Source organism: Choloepus didactylus, chromosome 2 (assembly GCF_015220235.1).
Source record: "Choloepus didactylus isolate mChoDid1 chromosome 2, mChoDid1.pri, whole genome shotgun sequence".
Classification (NCBI taxonomy): Eukaryota; Metazoa; Chordata; class Mammalia; order Pilosa; family Megalonychidae; genus Choloepus; species Choloepus didactylus.
The window spans coordinates 57,660,680-57,670,647 of NC_051308.1; the positions used below are offsets into that span (position 1 = coordinate 57,660,680).

Genomic DNA, 9,968 nt, shown 5'->3' on the forward strand with positions numbered 1-9,968 from the left:
CCCTACGTGGGATCAGACACCCAGGGGAGTGAATCTCCCTGGCAACGTGGAATATGACTCCCGGGGAGGAATGTAGACCTGGCATCGTGGGACGGAGAACATCTTCTTGACCAAAAGGGGGATATGAAAGGAAATGAAATGAGCTTCAGTGGCAGAGAGAATCCAAAAGGAGCCGAGAGGTCACTCTGGTGGGCACTCTTACGCACACTTTAGACAACCCTTTTTAGGTTCTAAAGAATTGGGGTAGCTGGTGGTGGATACCTGAAACTATCAAACTACAACCTAGAACCCATGAATCTCGAAGACAGTTGTATAAAAATGTAGCTTATGAGGGCTGACAATGGGATTGGGAAAGCCATAAGGACCACACTCCACTTCGTCTAGTTTATGGATGGATGAGTAGAAAAATAGGGGAAGGAAACAAACAGACAAAGGTACCCAGTGTTCTTTTTTACTTCAATTGCTCTTTTTCACTCTAATTATTATTCTTGTTATTCTTGTGTGTGTGCTAATGAAGGTGTCAGGGACTGATTTGGGTGATGAATGTACAACTATGTAATCGTACTGTGAACAATCGAAAGTACGATTTGTTTTGTATGACTGCGTGGTATATGAATATATCTCAATAAAATGAAGATTAAAAAAAATCAATTGAGGTGATGAATGCACAATTACATAATGGTACTGTGAATAACTGTACACTTTGGATGACTGTATGGTATATGAATATATCTCAATAAAATTGAATTTAAATGAAAGAAAAGAAACAGGATAAGAATGCCCCTTTCACCAATGCTATTCACTTTATAGTGGAAGTTTTAGCCAGAGGTATTAGGTGAGAAAAGAAATTAAAGGCATCTACATTGGAAAGGAAGAATCAAAACTTTCCTTAATCACAGATGACATGATCCTATATAGAGAAAATTCCACAGAAGCTACAAAGAAAAAAAAAGCTACTAGAGCTAATAAACTAATTCAGTAAAGTGACCGGATACAAGATCACTACACAAAAATCAGTAGTGTTTCTACATACCAGCTTGAACAATCCAATAAGGAAATCAAGAAAATTCCATCTACACAGGCAAATAAAGGAGTAAAATATTAGGAATAAATTTAACCAAGAATGTAAAGGACTTGTACACAGAAACCTACAAAACACTGGTGAAAGAAATTAAAGAAGACCTAAACAAATAGAAAGACATCCAGTGTTCATGGATTAGAAGACTTAATAGTGTTAGATGTCGATACCAGCCAAGTGATTTATAGGTTCAACAAAATTCCAATAAAATTCCAATATCCCTCTTTGCAGAAATGGAAAGAAAATCATCAAATTTATAAAGAAGAGCAAGGGGCTGCGTATAACCAATCCATCTGAAAAAGAACAATGTTGGAGGACTCACACTTTCCAATTTCAAAACTTATTATAAAGCTACATTAATTAAAATAGTGGTACAAAATAGAGTGTAAGGACAAAAGTACACATCAATGAAACAGAATTGAGAGTTCAGAAATAAATGCTCACATCTATGGTCAACTGACTTTTGACAAGAGTGGCAAATCCCTTCAATGGGTAAAGAATAGTCTCTTCAAATGGTGCTGGGAAAACTGGATATCCATATGCAAAAGAATGAAGGAGGACCCCTACCTCATACCATATACAAAAACTAACTCAAAATGAATCAATGACCTAAACATAAGAAACATACTATAAACTCTTAAAAGAACACATAAAGGAATATGTTCAGTGCCTTGTATTAGGCAATGGATTCTTAAACTTTACATCAAAATCATGAGGAATAAGAAAAAATATAAACTGGACTACATCAAAATTAACTTTTTGCATCAAAGAACATTATCAAGACAGTGAAAAGACAACTTACAGAATGGGAGAAAATATTTGGAAACCATAACTTTGATAAGGATTTAATATATGGTATAAATAAAGAACCTCTACAACTGAGCAACACAAAGTCAAACAACCCATGGGAACAAAACTGGGCAAAAGATTTGAATAGATGTTTCTCCAAAGAAACGTGGCCCAAACAAACATGAAAAGATGCTCAGCATCATTAGCCACTAGGGAAATGCAAATCAAATACACCATGAGATACCTCCTCAAACCCACTAGAATGGCTATTATTTAAAAGAAAGAAAAAATAGAAAATAACAAATTTTGGCGAGGATGCAGGGAAATCTGAACCCTCATAAATTGTTGGTGGGAATGGTGCAGTCACTGTGGAAAATAGTTTGGCAGTTCCTCAGAAAGCTAAGTATAAAATTGCCAGAAGACTAGGCAATCCCACTTCTAGGTATATACCCAAATAAAGCAAAAGCAATTTACTCAAATACATACTTATATACTTATGTTTATAGCAGTATTATTCACAATTTCCAAAAGGTAGAAACAAAAGTGCCCATCAACTGATGGATGGATAAACAAAATATGGTACGTATACACAATGGAATATTATTCATCTGTAAAAAGGAATGAAGTTCTGAAGCATGCTATATGGATGAACTGTGAAGACTATATGTTGTGTGAAATAAGGGAGACAAAAAGGACAAATGTATGATTTCACCTGTATGAAATAACTAGGATATACAAATGGATAAAGACAGATATTAGATTCCAGTTCACCAGGGTCAGAGTGGTGGGGAATGGGATGATGCTCACTGGGTACAGAGTTTGTTTGGGGTGATGGAAAGGATTCATTAATGGATGGTGGGATGTAAGCACAATAATATGAATTTAACTAATACCACTGAGTAGTATACTTGGAAATTATATGTGTGTGTATGTGTGTGTGTGTGTAACCACAATAACATTTTTTCAATTCCACTCTACCTAACTGCAAGAAGAATACATAGAAGATCATCATTATGACCACAGAGTAGGAAAACAAGACACAATACTATTTTACATTATAAAGGTAATAAAAAAGATCAGTGAAATAGAATAAAATAAAAATAGCCCCACACTTACACAGTTAATTCATTCTGACAAAGTACCAAAGTAATTCAATGGGTAAAAGGAAGACTTTTGAACAAATGGTTCTGGAACAACTGGATACCAGTGGGAAAAAATGAACCTCTACCCCTGCACCACTTCATACACAAACATTAATTTGAGAAGAATCACAGATGTAAAGGTAAAAATTAACACTATATATTCTATAAGGCTTATAGAAGGAAATAAGAGAATACCCTTGCAACATTGTAGTATACAAAGATTTCTTAAACAGAATTTAAAAAATCAGACCATAAAAGAAAAAAAAAAGATAAATTGAGCATCATCAAAATTACATGTAACATTTTAAAGCTAAAAAAATTGTTCTTGATATTCTCTAACCATCTTAACTTAATAAAGACAGAAAAATAGATTAATGTAACAGAATTGAATGTGCAGAAATAGACCCACACATCTAAGGCCAACTGTTTTTTTTTTTTTTCAATTGCAAAATTGTTTATACTGGTCTTAAGACACCTGGTATTCAGTAAAGAGATTGGTAGCACCATGTCTGGCAGAAACTGATGAATCCAGAACACAGCAGTTACAGAAGTTCCAGACAGGAGATTACTTGAACATAGCAATCACCCCTCCAAATAGAACACCACCTCCTTCCCAGCATATGATACCATGTTAAATTTTTATTTACTATTTCTTAAATGTATTCTTCAGTCAGTTACGTAAAGTAAATTTAAAATACTCTATTCCTGCCCTGATTATTGCCATTAAGGCTTTAAACTCCAATCATGTTTGCAACTTACCTATTTAGTTTAGATTTGACTGTGATATGATATGAATATTAACAGAAGTTCCATAGTTTTAAGCCTTTCTGTAAAATATGAAGAAAAGTCCTCTTAGCAGTCTTTGTAAAACTGCATTGTTAAGTGTATGTGTTCAATCAACTTGTCTAAAAGTTAATGGAGGGATGGGGTTAATGGAATAGTCTTTGAATATTCTCTCTGTCCCTTCCTCTTTTTTTTCCTTTGGGTACACCCACAGTACAAATACTGGTACATTTGATGGTGTCCCACAGATTCCTCAGGTTCTGCTCACTTCATTCTTTCCTCTTTCTAATCCCCAATCTAGATGATTTCAATTGTCTTATCTTCAAGTTCACTAATTCCTTTTTCTGCCACTCCAATCTGCTGTTGAACCCCTCTAGGAAATTTTTAATTCATGTTACTGTGGTCTTCCACTCTCGCTGGTTCCTTTTCATAATTTACATCACTCTATGATGATCTCTATGTGTTCCTCTATCATTTTCCTGATTTTCTTTATTTGTTTGTTCATGCTTCCTTTAGCTCTTTGAGCATATTTAGGACTATTTTTTAGTCTTTGTCTGTTATGTCCCAGTCTGATCCTCCTCACTGATGGCTTCTAATACTTCAATCTTCTCCTTTGCTGGACCACCACTTTGTTTCTTTGTGTGTTTTGTAATCTTCTGTTGATCTGGAATTTTCATATTTAATTATGTGTTGTCATTGGAATTTAGACTCAGAGTATCATGACAGAGCTTTCTTTGATTGCCAGGAGCTCTGGTGTTTAAACAGCTGAATTCCGCATAACTGGCCTCTGAAGGAATAGAACCTGCTTTGTAGCCAAATTCCCTTCACTGCAAATTAAAACAACTGCGTTAGGATTTGTGAATTAGTAATTCTCTATATTTCACACCTGGCAAGAATATTCAACATTTATCCTTTGTAAAGTAATCTTCTGATCCAAAAATAATTATGTAATATGATACCATATAAGTAGCAGCTGGAAAAACAAACAAGATAAACCTAAAAACTGAATATGGTCATTACAAAAGAAAACAACTTTAGTGTTTAAAGACTTACATTCTCACTTTGCTAAATAACTATTTTCATTTCTTTGTGTTCCCTCATGGCCTTGTTTCAGGCCAATTAATTTTTGAAATGTTGCTAAGTACATGCAGTGGGGAAAGAATAGTCTCTTTAACAAATGAGACTGTCTCCAACATATAGTGCTGGGAAAACTGGATACCCACATGCAAAATAATGAAGTTAGACTTAGACCCCCACTTTATGCCATATACAAAAATTAACTCAAAATGGTTCAACAACCTAAATATAAGAGCTAAAATTATAAAACTCTTAGAAGACAACGTAGGGACACATCTTCATGACCTGGGATTTAGCAATGGATTCTTAGATATGACCCCAAAAGCACAAACAATAAAAGAAGCAACAGATAAATTTTATTTTATAAAAATTAAAAACTTTCATGCATCAAAGGAAAAATACAAAAAAGTAAAAGGACAACCTACACAATGAGATAAAATTGTTGCAAATCATATATATTCTATCTAAATCTTTGTGATGATTTTTTTTTAGAAGAGAAAGAGAAAAGAAAGAAGAGAACTGGAAGAACAGATTTCAAAGAGGGGAGGAGAAGAAGGACAGAAAAACAGAAGAACAGGAAACTTCAGAGCACACTGGGAAGTTCTGGTCCAAGAGAAAACGGGAGATTTGAGAACTGATTTGTGGTGTCTAAGACACCAGGCAGCACAAGCCTGGAGAGGGAGGCAATGCCTCCTCCAGGATCCATCCATGGGGGCCTCTAATAGGGAAAAGAATTATTCAAAATCCAGCCTTGTCACCTTGATTCAAAATTACAGTTGATTTCAAAATTTCTGGATTTGAGATAAAAGTCTGGAAAGTTGGTTTTAAAACTTTCTCCCCACCTCACCCAGAAACTGGTGCTTGATGTGAGGCTACAATGGTGAGCACACCCCATTCAGGATGAACAATGGTTGTCAGGCGGGGTCTCCTGGGGGGGCTGACCAGGTTCAGCTACCTCAGAGGAGCTACTTTGGGAACCCATACTTCAACATTCAAGGTTTTCTTAGTTTCAGAGAAATCCCTGCTCTCTAAGAAACACTCAAGCCTCATTTTCTGTTAGAAAAAGAAGACTCCAACAGATATGGCACTTCAAATACAGTAAAGATTTCCACATGGTTAGAACTTCTGGTCACTTTCAGATGCACATCCTTCTTACCAGTAAGGCATGGCACAGACTTGCCAACAAGCATTTTCTTTGTACCTCCGACTTGATTCAAAACTACTTATATCAACCAAACATAATCCTGGAAAGGCTCAGGCACAAAAGTAAGTGGGGGTTAAAAGAAAGGATATATCAATAAAACCCAAGAGGAGAACGTGGCTGGAGACTGAAGCTTTGGGAAAGGTATATTTAACACTTAAGCCCTTGATTTCCTGTTCTTGGCAATAAATGCTCTCGGTTGGGTCTCTTCTCTAAGAGTGGAGAAATGAAGGAAGATCATCCAATTTCACCTGGAAACCCAGGCAGGTGAAGGAATGAAACTCCTTGACCTTTGTCTTTCCATAGATGGCTACAAGTAGTGGGGAGGGTCAATCTAGGTGGGAAAAATGTTATGGAGATAATTACGTAGTCATGATCAGGAGGAGGGATGAAGGAAAGGAAGTGGGAGAATTCAAGGCAAGAGGAAAACATCCTGGGCTTTTCTGTGTAGGAGGAACTCAGGATCCATATCTGGCTCATTACTTTGCAGAACTGCTCCTGGCCCCAGCATTATGAACCATTTTCTATGGAGATATATCATAGTTGCTGTATCCTTAGTCTTCCTGGGCTTCATCTTCCAAGAGAATAACCAAGAGCATGTTGAGTACAGTCTATCAATGGTAAGTACCCGAGCTTGAGAGCTGGACCACTTTTCAACTCTTCATTAGGTGGGAATTTTTTCCAGTTAGGTGAAACACTCTAGAATGACTGTAATTTTGAGAAAAGGGCACTTGAAGAATTGGGAGAATGTCAGGGAAAAGATAAATATTGAACAGACCTTGAAATAGGGATAGGATTTGAATGGGGGTAGGAAGAAGAGAGGGCATCTAAAGTATGGAAAGGTCATCTTTAGAGGCTTATGCTGACCAGAATGTGATGAGGACTTCCTGGATGCTGGCCACATCCCTCAACACAGCCTGACATGGGAGATGTTCTTCCCATTTCATGCATGAAGCAACTGAGAATCAGAGCTCTGAAATAACTTCCTTGAAGTGTACAACAGCTGCAAGTAGAGAAGTACAACTTGATCCACTTATGCTGAGGCTTTGGAGTGTACTTTTTTCCTAAAATGCTTCAGACCACCTAGATTAAAGCACATGGTGGCTAGGGGGAAGTGATCCAGAAATGGGTGGGTGGATACAATTCAGTAAAAGACAGGACTTTAGAATTGAGGCACCATGTGTAAATTCCTTGAGGACAGGAACCAGACAATGATTTTCAGCTTCTATCACAGCAACTAGCAGAGCCCTAATCTGAATTAGAAGACTTACCAACCTGATACTGGTAGGAGATATTAGAAGTGATGTGGGCAGGGAAATTCGTATCATACATAAGCACAGGACATTCCTACAGGCATCCCATGCAAAACTGAAGGGGCCCCCTTCCCTCAATGCAGGGCCCATGGGCTGTGCTAGAAGCTACTGAGTGTTCTCAACATGTGGTAGGAACAGCAGGGAACTGAGCATAGACACTCTGCCTTCCTGGTGACTGGCCTCCTGGGACTTGGCCCAGCCAGTTCTAAAAGGGGAATGTGCCCTGCAATTGTCTACAGAGAATTTGAACATGAACCTCAGAGCTAACACTTATCCTATCCTCAGGAGGAAAAGAGAAGAACTGTGTGGCAGCTACTTCAGGAGGAAATCAAATCTGAAAACAAGAAACATCTGGAGACCTTCAAGAAAATGCGGAAAAACTATCCTTTACTCCAACACACCAACTACAAATTCCTGGCTGGAACTATTCCCCAGGAAAAGAGTGAGTACAAGGGAGAGAGTGGTCAGACTGGGAGAAGGCCGGACAGGGTCTTCTAATGATGGAAAGGGAAGGTGGGTAAAAAGGGACAAGGCACTGATATCCAAGGAAAAGCCATGCTACCGAATTTGGTGCTGGATAAAATCCTGAGTGCATTTTCCTCCCATCTTCCTCCACTTTGAATGACTAAAAGGGAGGAGCAGTCCATAGGGACCCTGTAAAGGAGCCATCCCCCAGTGAAGCTTCTTCATGGCAGGATCCCAGAGAGAGGAAGACAAGATGGAAAAGAGTCAGAGGGAGTCATTAGAAAAAGAACTGGGTAGAGGCAAAGGAGGGCAGTGTGGGCATTGTGTCCCAGTGTACCAGACTGCAAAGATGGTTGGGTTTACAAACATCCCTGGAGATCCTCTCATCCAGGTCTGGTTGATGATATCTGAGATAATTTTGGAGGTCAAGGCCAGGCTAAGATCATTTGCCAAGCCAGGCTAAGATAATTTGCCTTTGATATGGGGCAGCTTTCCACATCAAAGAGAGCTTTGCCCTCCATAAAGTCAACTCTACCCCACCTCCCACAGACTTCCAAAGTATTGATCAAATAAAACTGACTCACAACTTCTGATCAGACATTATCCTGTTATCTGGACCATATGCTCTCCAGGGGAGGAAATAGGAATTTGTCACAGGCATTAGTATTAAAGAGAAGTCCTGGAAGGACAATTCTAATCTAGGAACTCTTCACCACCCTGAAGCACTAAAGGTCCCCATATCTCCCCTCAGAACTGCTTACGGTGGGGATTTCCTCAGTGCACCGTCCTCGTGGAAGTGACCTCTTGAGCACCCTGCAGTCTCTGTTCCATGCATCCTCAGAACCTGAGCTGAAGTATATCACAGTGCTGGTCCATCTGTCAGATCCTGACCCTGAATGGCTCAGCCAAACAGTGGCCAATATTTCAAGTCTCTTCAAACAACATATTGAGGCCCAGAAACTGCTCGTGATCCATGGTTTTCTCAATGATCCTTCTCTCCCAGAAGATCTGAATAACACCAATCACTTCTCATCCTGTGAAGCACTTTATTTCAGGCAGAAAGCAGATTATGCCCTCCTCATGAACTTTGCTAGCAACCTCTCTGATTACTTTCTGATGATAGGAGATGATGTTCATTTTGCTCCCAAATTTGTTTACGCCATCTATTGGGCACTATCAGCCTGGAAAGAAATACATTGGGTGATCCTGGAATTCTCCAGCTTGAGCTTCTCTGGGAAAGTTTTCCACACAAGTGACCTCTCCCGCCTGACCTCATTCTTCTTCCTCTTCCCTAAGGACACGCCTACTGACTTGCTTCTCTCCAAATTCCGCTTTCTTTTGGCCCAAGACATTCCAATTCGTTTCAGTCCCTCCATCTTCCATCACATGCACAATTATTCTGTGGTAGAGGACACATGCTTTCCTGTGGATAAGGAAAAGGTCTTTGATGAACCAGACAACCCTCTTGCCAGTGTCATCACTGATATGATGACAGTAGGGAATTTTTTTCCACAATATGCCTATATTCTGAATGAGGAGTACTATGCTACCTTAGATCCTTTGAAAGGCAACCACCTGACAGTGATTTTGGAAAGGCCACAAAAAGTCACCCGGATAGTAGTGCTGACAGGCTTTCATAAAGAAGGGATGTACCAACTGCAGCAGGGGCAAGTAGAACTAGGCTATGATCCCATGGAGGATTCCAAAGGCTGTGCCCGCTATACCCTGCTGGGGCCACTGGTGGAAGGAAATTTGGACCAGATGGTATTTTATGAAGATGATTCTGTGGAGGAATTGAGTTGTATACGACTGCTGGTGCTAGCATCTCAAGATTCTTGGCTCCTGGTTAGGCAGATCAAAGTCTGGACTGAGCCTGAGGAAGAGATGAGTTAGAGAGCCCAGTGGGAATTCTGGAGGGATCAGATTTGGGAATGAAATCTACATGGTTGATAAGAAATAAAGCTAGAAATTGATCAAGGGCTGCTCATTCTGAGTAGCATGATCACATAGTTTATTGTCCAAACTAGGACACTTTTGAGAATTAAATGAAAAGCTATTAATAATTAAACTGGAACAACAGACATAAACCAGGCATGTCCTGGGCAGGCTGACGTATGGTA

The 9,968-nt window shown here is 39.0% G+C and overlaps 1 protein-coding gene across 1 annotated transcript; it reads left to right on the forward strand.

Moving 5' to 3' along the window:
• Positions 1-6,034: 6,034 nt before the first annotated feature.
• Positions 6,035-9,741, forward strand: LOC119511683 (alpha-1,3-mannosyl-glycoprotein 4-beta-N-acetylglucosaminyltransferase-like protein MGAT4E). The gene is made up of 4 exons (XM_037806193.1): positions 6,035-6,135; positions 6,522-6,690; positions 7,669-7,825; positions 8,600-9,741. Exons 1-4 carry the CDS (start codon positions 6,035-6,037, stop codon positions 9,739-9,741), a joined length of 1,569 nt encoding a protein of 522 aa, XP_037662121.1.
• The last annotated feature ends 227 nt before the right edge of the window (positions 9,742-9,968 follow it).